The sequence below is a fragment of the Nyctereutes procyonoides genome, unplaced genomic scaffold (genome assembly GCF_905146905.1).
Source record: "Nyctereutes procyonoides isolate TBG_1078 unplaced genomic scaffold, NYPRO_anot_genome, whole genome shotgun sequence".
Classification (NCBI taxonomy): Eukaryota; Metazoa; Chordata; class Mammalia; order Carnivora; family Canidae; genus Nyctereutes; species Nyctereutes procyonoides.
Genome location: NW_026575051.1, coordinates 35386959 through 35407025, shown reverse-complemented (window position 1 = coordinate 35407025; position 20067 = coordinate 35386959). Strand labels below are relative to the sequence as shown.

Below are 20067 nucleotides of genomic sequence, written 5' to 3'. Positions count from 1 at the left end.
GATCCCGATTTTATTTTATTTTTAAAAAGGTTTTATTTATTTATTAATGAGAGACACACAGAGAGGCAGAGACATAGGCAGAGGGAGAAGCAGGCTCCCCACAAGAAGCCTGTTGTAGGACTCGATCCCAGGGCCCTGGGATCGTGACCTGAGCCAAAGGTAGATGCTCAACCACTGATTTCTTGCTCTTTTTTCTATCAAATCTATCTTAATAGCTAAGCTCTTTTCCCCTTCATTACTCTTCTAAAAATGTCTTGTAAATGGGAGGTACAGAAGGACCAAGTGGCGTTTGTATTGGAGCTGATATTAGTTAACAGTAAAGATGGAAGTAAAAACTATAACTTCATTTGTCTTACAATCTTCATAACTTTGTCCTGTCCTTGGCTCATTTTCTTAACTAATTGCTTCAAGTACCTGAAACTCAAGGCCACAATTATATAATGAATAGCTGATATTCCTATATTTAAAGCCAAAATCACATGGTGGTTGGCAAGAGAAAAATAATGCCCCAGAGGGATTTAATTGACATGGCATATATATTCCAAAGGATAGGCCAACAAGAAACAAAATGAAAGCCAAATTTACCATTTATCAGGTGACCCTGGTGTTTTAGGCAGCCAAACAAATTCAAACTTTGGTCTATAATTATAAGTACAATATCAGTATAATTAAGTTTTTTTTTTAAATTAAGTTCTTAAAGGAGTATTTAACTTGTATTTAATGGAGCATTATAGCTATGGCACATTGACCCTTTCTGGAAATTTTAATTTCAGGTCACCATCCAAAGGTATAATTAACAGGGAACTGATTATTTTCAAAGGTACGGGTTTTAAGAAGTTAGAGAACTAAAAAAGATTTAGGGTGAAAACCAACAATCCCTTCCCTACCTTGGTTCTCACTAATTTTTGTTCCTTAGAGGTAAACCCCCTTCAGCTCTTATAGCTGTTGCTTCTATTTTTAAGAATTCTTATTATTTTTTAAGGACTTTATTTATTTATTTATTCATGATAGACAGAGAGAGAGAGAAGCAGAGACACAGGCAGAGGGAGAAGCCGTCTCCGTGCAGGGAGCCTGACGTGGGACTCGATCCTGGTCTCCAGGATCAGGCCCTGGGCCAAAGGCTGCGCTAAACTGCTGAGCCACCCAAGAATTCTTATTTTTAAGGATTGTTCTCACACTTATATTTCTTGATATTTTAATTTTAGGCATTATCAATTAGCTTCCTATCATGAAAAATAATGGCAGCTCACTCACACATTCTTTTTCTCTTACCCAAACAATTTTTAGTTAAGTTGCTATTTATCATTTGCATTATTATGACTATGTAACTGTTGTTCCTAGTTCAGCAATGTGGTGAAAAAATATATATTTGTTTTGTCTTAGAGTAATTATTGCCCTATTTTAATTTTCTGATTTGCTCTTATGTATCTATTGTGAATACATTTCTGAAATAGTAGAACTCTAAAATTCCACTAGTCAAATACATCATGAAATCTATCAATTTCATTTTTTATTTCCTTGAAGATCTTTTTTTCTGGAGCTCTCCAGCCTCCTGCTTAACTCAGCTCTTTAGGCTGACTACAGCTTTTGTTCTGGGACTTCCCTTCAGATCATCCTGGAGATTCCCTTGACTCTTTCTTGGGTGAGATCTCTTCTTTCCTGGATCCCATTTCTCTTTCTTAGTTTATCTTCTTCTCTTAGAAGAATAATTCTATACAAGCAGCTTTTTTTTCCCCCCTAAATTCAGCTTTATTTAGGTATAAACATAAAATTTTAAGACAAGTGAAGTATATACATCATGGTGATTTGATAAATGTATATATTACCCCCATGCCTTCATCTTTTTTTTTTTGTGAAAATGTTTAAGTTCTATTAGCAAATTTCAATTATATAATATAGTGTTATCAACTATAGTCCTTATGTTGTATATTAGATCCTCAGACCTTATTCATCTTAGAGCTGAAAGTTTTTACCCGTTTATTCTATTTCACCAACCCTCCAGCCCCTCCAGAAATAATGCAAAATTTCTTTGCTAAAATCCTCCCTTAATTTCTCTATACTTTTTATAAGGTACTCCTATTAGTTGGATATTTGATCTCCTGGTAGGGTCATCCAACTTTCCTATTTTTTTGGTCTTATTTTCTATCTCTGTTCTTTTCCTTCTAATTTCTAGGAAGTTTTCACTACTTTAGCTCTGTTCCTCTTTCTTTCTTTCTTTCTTTCTTTCTTTCTTTCTTTCTTTCTTTCTGCCATCGTTTTGCACATCTAGGAAACTTTTTCTCAGGCTGTTATTATTTATGAGTAAAGTGCTAAAAAAGATTATATACGCTCTGTATAAGGCTTGAACTATTGACTGGTGACCTTCAGGGTAACTGGGTGAAGACTCAGATATTTCACTGGTGGAAGCCAAAGTCTCAATATATAATATATATATATTTCTTTTGGGCCACCTAGCTTCCCCATGGCAGTGTCTTCTAATCTCTTCCCTTCAGGAGAATAAGCCTGTCAGCATTCCACTTTACAAACTTTCACTTAATCTCTTGTTTCTGTTTCCAGCAAGCATCTTGGCTACACCCTGAGCTGGTCCAATCTTTCTCAAAGTAAACCCCTATAACATGCCATTTTTTGAAGTCTAGCCTCAAGCCTTCAGTGATACATAAATGAGGATGCAACTGCTACTATTTGAAAGGAGTAATGGATTATGATTCAGAAACTAGGGACTGAGTCCTAGCTCTTCCTAGGCTTGGCCTGGAGATCAAGTGACATCATGTATTAGAAACACCCTGCAAACTGAAAAATACTTTGCCATTCTTGGGCATTCTTAATGAAAGTTGTGACATTTGGGCAGGTATTCAAGGTGCTTTCTTTTCCCAGACCACTCCACTTGAAATGAAAAGTTAATTTAAATGAATCATGCAAAGATATTGACACAACTAAATTTGCTGAAAGCTGCTGGGGTTTTAAACTCTTCTCTAAAGACCCAGAAAGGCTGGTTAATTTAATTGTCTCACCAACCAAATGACAAAGCAATTTGGGCATCTCAGTGCCTTTTAATTTTTTTATTTATGTTAATTTTTAATTGAAGTATAATTGACATATAACATTAGTTTCAGGTGTACAGCATAATGATTTGATATTTGCATGTAAATGATCACCACAGTAAGTCTAATCTTCAGTGCCCTTTGAGAAAGATAGTGGCTCTGGCTTAAAACAAATGACATTACTCTTGGTCTTGATGCTTTGTGTGTTGAGCAAATCAAGGCAGGTTTATTGGTTGAGAAAATAAATGGATTAGTAAGTGAGGATTGCTTTTCAATCTACTGTATCCTTAAAAATAAATTTCTGCAATATATATAATCAAAGCTTAAAGCTCTGAATTCTGGCTAAGGATTACAGCAAGGAAGAACAATGAAAACACTTAATAATTATATATTATTATTCCTATGTCTAATAAAAAATCAATTGCATTTGGGGAGGGGTAATAATTGCCTTATGGGTTTGTAGATTCTACTTTGACTAATGTAATTATGATTAGATTTTAAAGGTACTCTTGAAAATTTTAAGCCTTTAATTTTATATATTTTTTTATTTAGCATAACACATAATCTGGGATTTTAAGTAAAAGAAAAATTAATAATTTCACAAGTATTATCTACATTTGCATAAATTTAGTTATTTTTTATTGAAGCTTGGTTGACACACACTGTTACATTAGTTTCAGGTGTACAATATAGTGATTTGACAACTTTATACATTATGTTGTGCTCACCACAAGTCTAGCTACCATCTGTCACCATACAATGCTATTACAAAACCACTGATTATGTTCCCCATGCTGTATGTTTCATCCCCATGTTCTGTAACTGGAAGCATGTACCTCCCATTCCTCTTCACCCATTTTGCCCAACATATTATCCCTCTCCCCTTAATCATCAGTTTGTTCTCTGTATTTATGGGTCTATTTCTGTTTTTTGCTTGTTTTTCATTTGTTTTATTTTTTTAGAGTCTACATATAAGTGAAATCATATGGTATTGCCATTGTCTGACTTATTTCACTTAGCATAATCCCTTCTAGGTCCAACCTTGTTGTCACAAATGGCAAGATCTCACTCTTTTTTATGGGTAATATTCTATTGTATAAATATATCTTCACATCTTCTTTATCAATTAATCTATTGATGGGCACTTGGGCTGCTTCCATATCTTGGCTATTTTAAATAGTGCTGCAATAAGCATAGGGGTGCATATATTTTTTCAAATTAGTGTTTTTGTTTTCTTTGGGTAAATACCCAGAAGTGGAATTATTGGATCATATGCTATTTCTATGTTTAATTTTTTGAGGAACCTCTATACTGTCTTCACAAAGGCTGTACCAATTTACATCCCTACCAAAAGTACACAAGGATTCCTTTTTCTCCACATTCTTCCCATTTGTTATTTCTTGTCTTTTTTATTTTAGCCATTCTGACAGGTGTGAGGGAATTTCTCATTGTGATTTTGATTTGTATTCCCAAGATGATGAGTGATGTTGAGCATATTTTCATGTGTCTGTTGGCCGTCTCTTTGTCCTCTTTGGAAAATTGTCTATTCAAGTCTTCTGCTGATTTTTAAATAGGATTGTTTGTTTTGGTGTTGAGTTGTATAAGTTCTTTATATATATTGGATATTACCTCCTTAATGGATATACCATTTGTAAATACCTTCTTCCATTCTAAATAGGCTGCTTTTTCATTTTGTTGATGGTTTCTCTTACTGTGAAAAAGCTTCTTATTTGTGCAAATTTAATTATTGATCACAAAATATATTACATAACTCAGTTCCATAAAATGAAATTCTAGATCTCTAAGCAAAACAGTTCAGTCAGCCTCTCACCTTTTATGGGTTATCTGAGAGGAAAGCCTTGTCTAGCTTTAGTTGTGTGCATATTAGTACCTCTGGTCCAATGATTTACTGCGAGAATAGCAATCTGTTTTCAAGTTCAACTGGAAATTGTTTTTGCACAATTTAGTAGTTGATATGTTAGATCAAGGAAGTTCCTCCAATATTCTCTAGATCTATCTTGTACAATATGGTAGCCAGTATCCATCATATTGCTACTCATATTTTGATATATGGCTAGTGCCATCGAGGACTTGAATTTATAAATTTAAATAGCCACATATAACTATTGGCAACTGTACTGGACAGCAGAGCTCCATATCATCACAAGGGATACATGCATGAGAAATGCCTCAAAGGGCTCATTTTCTAATAAAACAGTTGATACTTTAAAATGTTTTTTGATACAGAGCCCTCCCCTTTTAAGATTTTATTTATTTATCTGAGAGAGAGGGGTGATCACATTTTGAGTATGTGTTGATTGGGAAAATATACAATAGAATAGCTAAAGCTGGGCAGCGCAGGTGGCTCAGCGGTTTAGCTGGGCCTTCAGCCCGGGGTGTGATCCTGGAGACGGGGATCGAGTCGCACGTTGGGCTCCCTGCCTGGAGCCTGCTTCTCCCTCTGCCTGTGTCTCTGCCTCTCTCTTTCTCTCTGTGTCTCTCATGAATAAATAAAATATTTAAAAAAAGCTAAAGCGAATAAATAATTTAGTAAGAATTTTAAATAAATTTGAACTTTATTTGCGATAACAGTATCTCCATTCTCTTGAGAGCAAGGAGTCCTGATATGGGTAAGATATATAGACAGGGCTTGGTGGCTAGACAGATGTAAGGAACCCATAGAATAACTTCGGCATTCACAAGTTGAAAAACACTGCTCTAGAATTAAAAGATGAGAAGTAAAAATAATCAAAAGATAAAAATAGTGAGAAGAAAAATTCATTGAAAGTGTGGAAGCACCTTATAAACAGTTAAGAAGCACCAAAGAATGAAAGGCTAACAGTTTCAGGCCTCAGGTGTTTTGTGTGCATCCTAAAGTGTGTGGCATCTCTTTTCATTATGGCGATTATCACTGGGCTTCAGATCCTAAACTTCTACTACTTACGAATCTTTTTCTTTAAGACAACAATACTTATCTTTAATGTTCTATGGAACCTAAAAATTAAAAAAATAAAGACCCTCAGTGGTTTGCACTAGAAGTCATGCCCAATGGTCCGTCAATAGTTGCAGAGTAGTTTGATTTGAAAATTAGTACTTATTTAGTCATTAGATACAAGAAGACAACCTTCATGATATAATTGAACCACCCTCCCCTGCTTGTTTCCCCTGCTCCATGTCTGTTGGAGGTCCTGCATATTACAGACATAGACAAAGGCTAAAGATAGGGTTGTGCAGCAGTTATCCCTTATCAACGCACCCACTTAAACCTACAATCTAAATTAAAACAATGTGCTTGTTACTACAACATGAGGACAAATATCCTAACATCTCAGATTGCTACTCCAAACCCCTACAGTTTAGAAGTTCTGTGTCTCCCACTGCTTGGCAGGAAGGGAAGAAATTCCAGATTGCACAATCATTGTCTCCATAATTAAATACCAGTTTTACGGCATGGATTTAGAAAAGAATGTATTTTGTGATTCTTAAGGAACCTGGTTTTAGGATGGTTCTATTCTCAAAAGATATGAATGACAATAGTAGAGCATTCTTTTTTAATGCTGAAGCAAACCTTGAGTTATTGGGAAGAAAATGAAATATTAAACAGCCATATGTCATGAAGTAGTTTCAGATAATATGCCTATTATTTCATATTCTCAAACACTGACATATTCCATAATCCTACCAGCTCTTAAAATAGGATTAACTATTTCAAGTTATTGCTCTAGATGGCACTTCAAGCAATCCTATGAGCAGTAAACCTTGACATCCTAAACAAATATGCTGTTCTTCAGAACAGTGGCATACGCCTGCCTGGAGAAAGTAATTGCAATGCAGGGAACAATGCCATGCTCTGCTCCATCACTTAATGATCAATTATGTTTCATCAAGTCATCCATAAGACACGTTAGGTCATTCCAGGGCCAACACACCTACTAACCTCTGTGTGTCCTCGCTGTCATGGTTAATAAAACTGAGCAACATATGGGCCATTTGCTGAAAACATATATCTTTTCTGTTTGGGAGTGGGGAATGTTTACCCAAATCCAAGACTGTACATTAAGTTCCAATTTCATTTTTACAAACAAAACAAATCAGTAGCTCTACTAAGCAATGAAGCACACAGACTGGAGAATGACCCGGCAAGCACTCAGAGACTGATGTTGCCATCAGCCTATTACATTGACATTTACCTGAATGAGGTTGGCAGCTGGGTTCCTTCTTTTCTCAAAGTGTTTCTGGCGGTGCTGTTCTTGTACTTTTAATGCAAAACCTGAGCCTAGAATGCCCTGGAACAAAATACAAAAATAGTACTTAAACTTTTTTTTTTCAAAAGGACTATCAAGGTAATTCAAATATTCTGAAAAACCTTCTAAAATGAGTCTCAGAAAAGACAAACACTGTGCAATCTGTTTGTAAACATATTACTTATTAAAACAAACACTATTTACCTCTGTTATAACACCACTGGCAATGGCAAGTTCTGAGGCAAGACTGTCAAAAAATGTAACAGCTTTTGTTCATTAGCAAATCAACCAGGCAATGCCATTTGTGATTTCTTTAAAAATTTTTTTATCTATTTATTCATGAGAGACACAAAGAGAGAGAGAGAGAGAAAGAGAGAGAGAGAGAGAGGCAGAGACATAGGCAGAGGGAGAAGCAGGCTCCATGCAGGGAGCCCAATGCGGGAATTGATCCAGGGACCCCAGGATCACACCCTGGGCTGAAGATAGGTACTAAACCACTGAGCCACCCAGGGATCCTCCCCATTTATGATTTCTTATACTATGGTAAGAGGCACCACAATTCTAATTAAAAACCACAATTCTTGAAAAGTGTTTTTTTTTTGTGTGTGTGTGTGGCCTTCCCTATGATACTTCTTAAAGCTTTAGTTAAAGTGAATGGTTATATCTATTTGGAATTTTAGAGGATAGGAATTCTGGTTTTGGAAAGAGGTGGTCTTAGAATTTGGGGCAGTTAATGTCTCACTACTGTGTACATGGCAGTTTTTCTAGCCCTCTGATGATACGATGAAATTTTATATTTTCCATTCTTGAAATGTTGGTGTATATTTAAAGTCCATCCCAACTCAATTCTCCTCGATTCTACAGTTCTCCACCTACTCAAGTAAAGTGAGAGGGGTGAAGTTCTCCACACACTCAATTTTGAAGACAGAAAGTTTCCCATTTTGCCTGCTTATATAATAAAGACAAGAGCATGGGTTATTGCAAAGCACAGTCTTGCTTCTCTGAGTTTTAATCTCACACTTTAAGCATCCCTTGCCTTTTTGGGTTTAGTTCACCTATTGAGATTTTGTGGTTAGGAAGACGAGTTGTCTCTCTGTTTGTATTAGTACTTTTGGCTGGTTTGCTTCCTTCTGCGTCATTTTGATCTGCCAAAATCCTGGCTCTCTGAAATGCCTCCCTCTTTTCAGTTTGCTTTGGTCTAACATCCATGGAATCAAGATGCTTTGTTTCAGCCTTGGGTGGGCTTTTGGAGCTAGCTAAATTCAGTCTCTGGGCTTTCGCGTAAGTCTCCACTTTATTAGCATGGCACACGGAGCTCCACTGTTTTCAGGTCTGTGGATTTTACATGCGAGCTATAAATTATTACCTTTTTATTAAACTTCAAGGAGTCTGACCCTTAGACTAGAGATGGATTTCTTATAAGCACCGAGTCAGTGTTTGCTATAGATAGGGAATGGTTGTTTTTTCTTTCCTCCTTTAAATTAAAGTAGCTCAAAGATGGCATAGGCTACGGGGGCGGGTGTTGGGGTTCTCATCATTAGGAGGTGTTAAGTCTTGGCTGGATGACAACTTGGGGAATATATTTTTGGGTTCTAGGTCACCTTTAACCTTCCTTCTTATCTTAGATGTCACAATTCATAGCATATCCGTGACAATAACCAGATAATCAGTAATGCAATTTTGTTTAAAATACAGTTACACGGTAATACTGTTTGCTATTAATGAGCAATAAGCTACTCCGTTATTAATTAGGATGAATGACTGTACCATGAAGTTAGAAATTATGTCGTAGGTTCTGTTTTCCATCTGTCTTTTTCCATGATTGTCTCATGCTGTCTAAGATTTTCACTAGATTGAGGTTGCACCAACCAAACTTTGTGCAAACATAAAAATCTGGTCTGTATGATCTTGTTTGTCGACTTAAACATTTTCCTTCATCTGGAGATTATAAAAATGGCCTTCCAACTCTAGTCATTCGTAACTCCTAAAGTTTTTCCAGCTATTTGAAATCATTTAGGAAAGATTTATTTATTTTCCTTTTAACATTATTTTTCATGAAGCATAGACATGTAAGAATATAAAATATGAGAGTTTATATTACATATTTGTTGTATGTATGTGTGTATGTACCTTATATGCATAGTGCATGTAATTCACTCATGGAGCATAATTCAGATTTTGTAGACATTAAATTAATAGCAGTAACTACCATTTTTGGGCACATGTTATGTGAAAATGAGGTTTAGAGTTAAATCCCTTTTGGAAAATAAAGACAGGCTCTACATAACACAAACTCAGCATTTGCCAAACAAACTAAAATGTGCTAAAAATCACACTGGCATTGCCTAGAAACATATATTAGTAGTTGGCAAATGTTTACTACATATCTTTTGAGCCAGACTGTACATTACAACAGTTATTAAACCAGGTCTGCTCATTGTCTCATTATGGCTCCGTTCCAATTTTTTTCCACATATTTAAGTACACAGCTCAGTGAACCTAACTAGAAGTCTGTTAAAATAAAATCCATTATGTTTTATATATATTTACATATATTAAAATATATATAACTTATGATATATATCATATGCATATAATCCATTTGCCATCCCTTCAAATATCAACATTAATAAGATGAAAATTCTTAGAAATTAAATTAAAAAAATTTAAAATCAATTAACCAAGATATAGAAATCAAATTTTCTTTTAATTCATTTGCTAAGGTCACATGACTTGAGTTTTTAGGTTTTATGTTTTAGTGCAATCTTGAGAAGAGCTACATAAACATTAAGTACAGAGAAAGTACATTCTGGTAAATGTTTTAAATACTTATCCCTTTCCCCCTCCGAGATTAAAGAAGCCTATTGTGCATCTCACACTGGCAGACAGGCTCAACTAAATGATGCTCTGAGCAGGAAGGAAGGGGGCATCCTGAAGAGGAGAGAGGCCTGAGCTTGGGGCCGCGCTGGGAAGCAGGGAGCTTCTTCCTGCGGGTTAGCTCTGGGATGCTGTGGGCCTCAAGGGAAGTGACCTCCCCGTGGAGCTTGGGAAGGGTGGCCGTGTGACTCGGTGATGTTCAGGAGAGTCCTGTTTTGAAGAAAGATGGGGAAAGGCTCTTCTCTTTCTTGGTCCTTGGGTTTCCTGAGTGAGAGGAACCCCAAGCAAGGATGGCTCATGACTCATCTCTAACTTTCCTAGCAAAATGTACTCTCCCAAGTCTTACTCTTACAGCACTGTTGCGGACAGATACACAAGACATAATGGCATTTCCAGCCGCCCTGTGTTTTCTTTTTTAAGGGTAGTATGGACCATTTAGTCTTTCATTTAATAAGTAAGAGCTCAGCATCTAATGTGAGGTAGCAATAAAATATCCATGATAAAGTCCACTTTTCTTGGCATTGTTAGGGGATGTTCAGTTCTGCACAAGCAAGTTTTTCACATTTCCAACACATATTAATTTGGATATATGAGAATTGTAATCACTTTATTGGGAAACATATTCAAGCATGACTACTTAGTCTCTGATGTTTAACCTAACAGAATGACATAATTTAACTTTCCTGTGATAGTCCAGAGTTTCACTACAGGGACTGGTATTTTGCTGTGCTGGATGCAGCCAGCTTCCGAAGGTGGGTTGACACTAACACTAATTGGCCCCAGTTTCTTACATTTTGAACACTTGCATCTGTTTGCCCCTTACAGATGTACCCCTCTCTTTGTTGTTAGTCTTCTATAATCTCTTCTTGTTACAATGTTTGTTCAATCACCCTCTGCCTTTGCTGTTGATAATCTTCAGAGAATTATGAAGCTATGTAGCTCAGCTTATCAGAATTTTCTCTAAATTAAGAATAGGTTATGAATTAGTTCTCAAGAGACTCTCCTATGAGGACAGCACATACACTATTGTTGATTTTAATAGCTCAGAGGTTGCCTATGTCCCTGTTTGCAGCTTTTCACTGGATCACTGAAGTTGTTTTAAATGTGGTCTCAGGATAAGCATAAACACAAAAGCAGCAATTATTTTGGTTAAATAAAAAGCCCAATAATGTATTTTATTGTTTCTAAAAGTATTTTTATGTAGGGAATTTGATTATTGAATGACTCTCTGCTCTGTTCTGGATTTTAGGCTTGCCAGGTAAGTCAATTCTGGATAAGTGAGATTTTTTGGACTCTCCTTGATTTTGTCACTTCATGACAAGACATAATATATCTAGATTCATACAGAAAATGGAAGAAACACTTCAGGAAAGTTTTCTTCATTACAAACATTTGACTTATTAATTACCACATTGGTCTTCATAAAATTTCTCTGGGCACAATAATTCTCTCTCTATTATATAGATGAGGAAACATACCCAGGGTTATTCTTATTGGCTGAACTATACCCCTCTGAAATTCATATACTGGAGTCCTAATTCCCAGGTCCTTAGAATGTGTACCTTAGAATATGACCTTGGAGATAAGGTTTTTACAGACGTAACCAAGTTACAACAAGGTCATTAGGATGCGCCCTATAAATATGCCTGGTATCCTTAGGGGAGAAAATTTGGACATAGACATATACAGAGGGAAGACAATGTGAAGATATAGGGAGAAGACTGCCATCCAAGAGCCAAGGAAAGAAGTCTGGTGCAGTTCCTTGTCTCATGGCCCTCAGAAAGAACCAATCCTGCCACCTCCTCAATTTTGGACTTCTAGACCCCAGAACTGTGAGACAATTGATTTCTGTCGTTTAAGCCACCCAGTCTGTGATACCTTTACAGTAGCCCTAGCAAACTAATATAGTCACATTGGTAGTATGTGACAAAGCCTTGCAGTATGTGGCTTTACATTCGAGCTTAAATCTAATGCTCAAGAGGAATCATGGTCTTTCCAGTGTCTTCTTTGTGGTCTTATATAGTCTGGGGCAGAACCAGCTGGTCAATCCAGAGTTGAACTCTGGCCATGGGAACAAAATGAGCCTCTGCACTCATTCACAGGCAGAGGAGGAGCCCTGTGAGCTGAAAGCTGGGAGTACTCTGGGGTCCCTACTCAGCAGATGCTGTGAGGCAACTCAGCTTCTGTCTGGAGCAAGAGTGAGGCTATTGTTCCTTGAGCATGATTCCTGCCACTACTGTCACACTCCTTTTTGTTGACTTTCTTCCCTTGTAAGAGGTGGAATGAACAAAAGTGAGAGTTTAGGGATAGAGGCAAATTGTAATATTTTGATCAACTGCCTTTAATGAAACAAGAGGATAAAATGATCAGAAAGCAAACTTCATCTATTAAGGAGAAAATAATCAGAAGCTTGGGGGAAAATAAATGTGCTCTTCATTCTGAAAAGATGCAGAAGCTGTTCATTAGGAAAAATCAATGACGATGACAGAAAGAATAAATCATCTGACACACTGAATCCCTTTAAAGTCATATGCTTTTCACTCAAATGCATCTGAAGAGGTAAATATTCCATTTGACACATTCATCTCTTAAGCAGCGCACGTTCTAAGCCAAACTGGAGAGATCAGTTTAAAAAAGAAGATACCTTTAAATCATTACACATATTTTAAATGTACTAGTAGCACGTTGACTGAGAGGTGAGCCATCTGAATGATTATTTGATTATGAAATCCTAGCAGGCATAAAACTCCCAGATTAAGCATCTCCAAGGAAAGACCATATTTCATAAATTTTTTCACTGGATGTATGTAGAGAAGTCAACATTATATCAATAAAATTATATTTGTAAGCGATATAGGTATGTTCTTGGGAATTCCAATGTGTGAAAGCTCATGCTAATAAACCTCTAAGATATAATTTAAACCGCTTTATTTTTGCAAAGATACTTACAGCAGGAAGTGCAAAGAAAGAAATGCCAAGGAGAGCAAAGCCTGCAGAAAGCAATCTTCCCAGCCAAGTTAGGGGAGTTTTGTCTCCATAGCCAATTGTTGTCAACGTAATCTAAAAACAAAATAAATAGAACGTGCAGCTTAAGTACTTGAGAGGAAAGTTAGGACCTATGAACAGGAGGCAAAGCAACGTTTCCACTAAATCATTATTCAACAAGCCTTGTTGGCAAATTTTATTACTGTGCTTTAATTTTCCATGACGCATAACAGAGCTTCTCTTTGTTTAAGGAAGGGAATAACCTACATACTTGTTCCTCCCTTATAACACAATTTTCCATCTTTTCTAAGTGTATTCAAAGAAAGGTTATTTAAATAAGTGGATAACCATCAGTGATACAGAAATGATAGCACCATGGATTTAGGACTGAATCAGTACACAAAACAATAATTTATGTTAATTAAGGCTGTCTATTTATTACCTTGGCAGGCATTTCCTGGAGGTCTGGTGTGTGCAAGGTACGTGTTATGATTTGTAGTGGAACAAAAATGAGAGGTACATAGTTCTTGTCCTAAGATATTTATGGTGTAAGAGGGGAGACACGTCACACACTAATCATTAAAACACAAAATAGGGCAAGACAGGTATTAAGATGGATGTACATATAATCTACTCTGGGGATTCAAGGAGCAGATTGATTATCACCAGCTTACGGGGTCAAGGAGGCTTTACTGGGAGATGTCAACATCCCTGGTCTTTGAAGGAGAAGCAATATTTTGAGAGGCAGAAATGATGAAGAGGGTGATCTAGGGAGGTAAAATAGGTGATTAGCTGCACAGCTGTGAGGACAAATAAGGGTAGGTTCTAAAAAGTATAAGTTGTTCAGTTGGGCTGGAGCATGGGGGCCTGAAGAGGATTAGTGGAAAAGGAGATTAACTAGATATACTACAGCTAGATCAGGGAGTGTCTTTTTTTTTTAAGATTTTATTTATTCATTCATGAGAGACACACACACACACAGAGGCAGAGACATGGGCAGAGGGAGAAGCAGGCTCCTTGCAGGGAGCCCGATGTGGGACTCAATCCAGGTCTCCAGGATCACGCCCTGGGCTGAAGGCAGTGCTAAACTGCTGAGCCTCCCAGGGATCCTCAGGGAATGTCTTTGAAAAATGAAATTTGCATCATGTTTCTGCCATGATCAGACTGCTCCAGGATTTTCCCATGCATCTTAGAACAAAGTCATAGCTCCTCTCCAGGGGCCACAAGGTTCTGCATGACCTGGCAGAATGATGGGGCAAGTGAATTGGAACAGTGGCAATGGGACTGCATGGGAGTGCAGAGTGAAGAGGTGTGTTATGAAGTTCAATAGAAATGCATTTGTTAATTGTCTGGGATGAAAAGGAAGACTAAGTCAACAAGGATTTAAAAATTTCAAGGGGAAGATGGTTGTACCATAAATAGAAATATGATAATGAGAAGTAGAAGATTTTGGAGCAAAGACAGAGAGTTTGGTTTTGCAAATAAGTGCTTTTTAAATGTTAGTATGACTCTGATCTAGAAATGTCGAGCAGGGAATTGAGATAGAGAGCTTGAGTCTTGAAAGAGAGAGGTTGGGTTTGGCATGAGATTTGGGCCTTAGAATCAGGCACAGGATGATGGTTGAAGCTTTGTAAATAAATGAGACTGCAAAGGCTGCAAAGAAGGGGTCCAAGGGCACCTCAAGAAACAGACATTAAAGAGATGGAAGGGAAAGGGAAGTCAGAGAAGAATAAATATTTTAAAAAGTAAGGGAACTAGAAGTGAGTCATATAAATGGAACCTCAACGGAGAAGAGAGAGTTTCAAAAAGGACTAGGCAATCATTGGTATCACAGTCTCATAGAAAACAAGGACAATGAGGACTGAGAAAAGATCCTGGATATGGAGATAGATGGTCTCTGGTTTCTACGAAAGAGGTTGCTTTGGTCTTATCATCCTACCTGGGTTTGAAGGAGGGGTTACATTTGAGAGGCAGAAATGATAGAAGGAGATGATGCTTCATGATGACCTTTCAGAAACTTTCAAGTTAGCCGATAAGTCCTCGCTAGCTTTCTTTTCTCCTTACTTCCATGATTTTTCTCTTCATATTTTTGGTGGCTCCTCTTATGTGGCGCCTCCTACTCTAGTCAACCTTTGACTATTGGATTCTTAAGGTTTGGTTCTAGGCTCTCGTTTTTAAAAAATTCTACTCTTCTATCCCTCTTTTTTTTTCTCTTTTCCCAGGTGATCTTAATGGATTTAAACACCATTTTAATGGTGAACACACCAAATTTATACCTTCAAGCTCCAGATTCTTCTGGGCTCCAGATTCACATATGTGCAGCTGATATTTCTATTTGGATGGCACACAGTCATTTAAACTTAACATGTTTAAGACAGAAAACTTATTCCCCCCAAAGCATGTTCCCCAAATGCATCCTGTCATCCTAACAAGGGTACCGCCATCCACCCAGTTGCTCATGTCAGAAGCCTCAGTTGTCCTCATTTCTTGTTTTCCTGCCTCCCTCCCTCAATCTATCAAGTACCATGGGTTCTAATTCCCAAAGATACTGCAAATTCATTCCCTGCTCACTGTCTTCCCTGCCATGGTGGCAGGCCAGGCTGTGGCAGCAATTTCTTAATTGGTTTCTCTGCTTTGCTCTTGATTCCCTCAGTTCGTTTTCTCTACACCTGTGAGGGAAACTGATTTGTCATTCCCTTTTAAAAATCCTTCAACAGCTACTCACTGATTTCAGAATAAACTCTAGGCTCTTAACAGTGGCCTATCTGACCTGGTCTCCACCTACCTCTCCAAGATCGACCTGATTTCACCCTTGCTCACTGTACTTTGACCACAATGTCCTTTTAGCTCCTCAAACAGGCCAGGCTATTTCTGCCACAGGGCCTTTGCATATCCTGTTTCTTCAGCCAGAACTGTTCCTCTCCCCACCCTTCCCAGGGCTCCTTCTCATTCATCAAGTCTATCCAAAATACTCCATTATCGGAGAGGTCTTCCCTACTCACTCTGTCTATAATAGGGCCTCCAGTTACTTTCTGTTTCAGCCCCTTGTTTCTTAATAGCACTTACCATAAGTGGTAGATTTCTGTATGTTTCTTTGGTCTCTATTTCCTTTGTGAGAAGGAAAACCATGTCTTTATTATCTTTCTAACATCTAGCATAATGTTTGCCACAAAGTAGGAGGAATTCAGTAAATATTTAGAGGATAAATGAAGAATCCTTCCAAGAACACTGGCAACAAATGGAGTGAGAAAAATGGGGCATGAACTCCCAGAAGTCTAACTTGAAGGCGAGCTTTTTAGATGTGTTTGTACATGTCTGCAGAGAGAATGAGCCTGAGGTGGGGAGGAAGAGTGGTAGCTTTATTACAGGTAAGGCAACCACGGAGGAAGGGAAATAGGATCAAGGTATAGTTGGAAGGGCTAGCCTTGGCAGTGTGGAAGGACATGTCTTTTACTAGGCAGAGACATGTGAACATAGTGTGAATAAAGGGCAGCACTGGGAATGCTGGACTTGGTTCTCTTCAATTCCAGTAAAGGAGATGGTGGGATCAGCTTGGGGAGTGAAAGGCTTAAAGCTTGGGGTGGTGACAGTGTGAGAGGGTGTCAAGGACAAATTAACAAGAGGTCTACAGAACAGGGGAGGGTCATCCAAGGTTGGAGAAAGTGAATCTGTAGAAGAACCTAGTAGCCAAGTTAATCACACATCACTAACAGTATCAAGGTGGGGCTCTGTAAGGAATTCCTTGAGATTGCAGAAAAAAATGCCCCTGGTTCAATTTTGTTATAGGTTCCTAATCCTACATATGTGGGGAAGATTTTAATCTATAATATTTCTGCAAAATAGCTTACTCTTTTTACAGCAGTTTAATAATAAACCGAAGGAGATATTTCATGGTTTGGTCACAGCAAAAATGGTGCATTTCATGGTTAACTTTACAATCTAATAATACAGTAGTCCCCCTTTATCCATGAGGGATGTATTCTAAAATTCTAATGGGTGGTTGAAGCTACAGATAGTACTGAACCCTATATATACTATGTTTCTTCCTATACACTCATACCTATGATAAACTTTAATACGTAAATTAGATACAGGAAGAAATCAACAATAACTAATAATAAGAACAATTATAACAATATGCTGTAACAAAAGTTATGTGAATGTGGTCTCTCTTGTATTATACTGTACTCACCCTTCTTGTGATGAGAGGAGCAGAGATGATAAGATGCCTGTGTGATGAGATGGAGTGAGATAAATGACATAGGTATGGTGATGTAGCATTAGGCTACTACTGATCTTCTGACTAAACATCAGAAGGAGGACCATCTACTTACCAGACTGACTGCAGGTCACTGAAGCAGCGGAAAGAGAAACCACGGATAAAGGGGAACTACAGTGCATTTGAGTTATTCTCCTTGTCTCATTGCTCAGAGAAGTTTTTTTTTTTTTTTAAACCGTTGCCTCTAACTCCGAAGAATGAGACACAGCAAAGTGACGGTGTGCCCAGTGTTTCTTTCTGAGTAGAGAAGAAAGCCTGTTCTTTCTCATTTTGAATTTAGAATTGCCCGCTCTCTTACAGGTGTGCTTTGTCAGGGAGAAAAGAACCCCATGAACTCTGAGAGCTGCCCCCTGGAATCCCCTGGAGGATGGCAAAGACTCTGCCCACTTTCTGCACTGGGTTCAGGCTTCCTGATGACCATGTTTCGCTGCCTGCCGAGGCCTGGAATGGCTGGCAGCCATGCTCAGGTGCAACAACTTCCTCTACTCCAATTTCAAAGTCTCTCAGGATGTTACTTGGTTGAAAGCATAGAGGCCTTTTGTTAAGCCAGGCTGGGCTTGAGAAGGATCTGGCAACACAGTAGCAGTTTTGTCTGTCCATGCTGGGGAGTAGGCTGGCTGGGCTTTCCTTTGTTTCATGCCTGCTGGGAGCATGTCACTTTTTGTGGCTGCGAAGGGGGCAACTGGACTCCTTGATGTGAACATACAGGTAAGATCAGGGATGAAAGTGACATTTCTAAGATGCGCTTACAATAAAATGATGTGAGCCTTCTTTACGAATTCACACTGACCCATCAGCTTGATCCGGCTGCTGACTTTCTGAGCAATGACTGGGTACATGTGACAAAACCATCCTCAGATGAGGCCTGCATGGATGTTCATTGATTTTCTGGACTTTTAGGTCAAGTTGTCCTTGAAATACCGGTGTGTCTCCTGGAACAGCACAATTACATTATGTTTCTTTTCCTAGCATCTGGAACGCCCTGCTAATGATTATCAGCTGGTCCTTTGTATATGAACTGAGTAGCAGAAGCCCTCTTGGTGCTTATTCTCCCACACTTGTGCCAAACAATAAACCCATTTCTGTATTCTAGAAATCTTGTGAATCTTCGAGTGGCTGAACCTAGTCATGATTTTCATTTGGATCCAAAGTTAGAGAAAGGTAGGTTCACATGGAAGCCCAAAGACATCAGCTCTACAGGAAAGCTCCTGGAATAGCAGTTTGTTTCAGAGAACTTGAGAGGCTGTATATGTGACCTTCGGGGGATGGAGGAAATCCACCATATTGGAAATAATTCCATTTTTGACCTACTTCTAGAGCTTAAAAGAGATATGCTGATTAACATGTGCTGAATAGATGAAATTCTTAAAAATTTATTTCTGTATTTATGTCCTTACATATTGATTATTGATTCCTACATAGTGACTTTTGACTATGGTGTTTACAAAATCATTTGAAAGTCTGTGAAGTTTTGAATTTACTTATAAAAATTAAAAGATAGACTAAAAAGATTTCAAATATCTCTTCCAGTGCAGTTTTAGGGAGATGACTACTTTCATTAAGTGAGAGGATGCCATTTATCATTATACTTTGTGACCGGAGGTGGAAAGTGGCAGATGCATTCTCAGGTTGTAGCCTGACAAGACCGATCAGGATCTGAGGGAGAATGGCCCACTGCAGCCTGTTGCTCCACCTTAGTTGATCTCAGGAGTGCTGGTGGTTAGTGTTGTCTCTCCACTTGGGCAATTTACTTGAAGGTGATTTGGCAGATGGGAACTTAGGTAAGTTTTTGCCCTTGGGGGATGCCTGGGTGGCTCAGTGGTTGGGCGCCTGCCTTTGGCTCAGGTTGTGATCCTGCATCAGGCTCCCTGCGAAGAGCCTGCTTCTCCCTCTGCCTATGTCTCTGCCTCTCCTCTCAATCTGTGTCTCTCACGAATAAATAAATAAATCTTAAAAAAAATTTTTTTTGCCCTTGTATTTCATGTCCTTGGTTGCAGGCATGCAGGCGAGAAAAGATATCTTCTGAAAAATCTGTGGGTTGCAAATGTTGGTATAAATGTGTAATTGTGGTAGCAAAAGTGGACTGGGGGCCCTTGGAGTGTTTAGTAACCGAGACATTTTCTTCAGGAATAATACTGTAAAACAAATGCAAATTCTGGCCCAAGCTCTCTTGATTTTTTTCTTTTCTTTTCTTTTCTCTTCTTTTTTTGTGGGATGACAGATGCTATAGTCAGATTATAATTTGGATGCTGATTAGGCTGTAGCTTTTTTTCCCCCTCCCTTCAATAACAGAATTAATTCCAGACCAGTAGACATAAACCCACCCTTCCCTTCAGGTAGCAAATTAAGAAACATTTATTGGCCTAATTTTGAGAATACAGTTATGAATACCAGTTTATAGCTAATTCATTCACGTGAACAAGCTTAGAACATACTATTTGTAGATTCCCAAAGCACAGTATAATTTCACCATAAGGCGGTCCTTTAAAGGAGGATGATTCACAGGAACAGTTTGTCAATAATCTCTTCCCTTACCCACTCCTCTCCTCTCCTCCCCTCGCCTTGCTTCTCTTCTCTTCTCTTTTCTTCCCTCCTTTTCTCTTCTCCCTAGCTACTTCCTGAACACCTATGTTCAGGGAGT

At 38.2% G+C, this 20067-nt stretch overlaps 1 protein-coding gene across 2 annotated transcripts in view; it reads right to left on the bottom strand.

The window, feature by feature from the left end:
- The window catches only part of KCNQ5 (potassium voltage-gated channel subfamily Q member 5), a 504327-nt gene that overhangs the window by 75731 nt on the left and 408529 nt on the right, over positions 1-20067 (bottom strand). For both annotated transcript variants that reach the window (XM_055330921.1, XM_055330922.1), the window contains exons 6-7: positions 13112-13222; positions 7232-7327 (exon numbers count right to left, since the gene is read on the bottom strand). In XM_055330921.1, coding sequence (XP_055186896.1) covers positions 7232-7327; positions 13112-13222 — 207 coding nt within the window. The remainder of the gene's footprint in view (positions 1-7231; positions 7328-13111; positions 13223-20067) is intronic.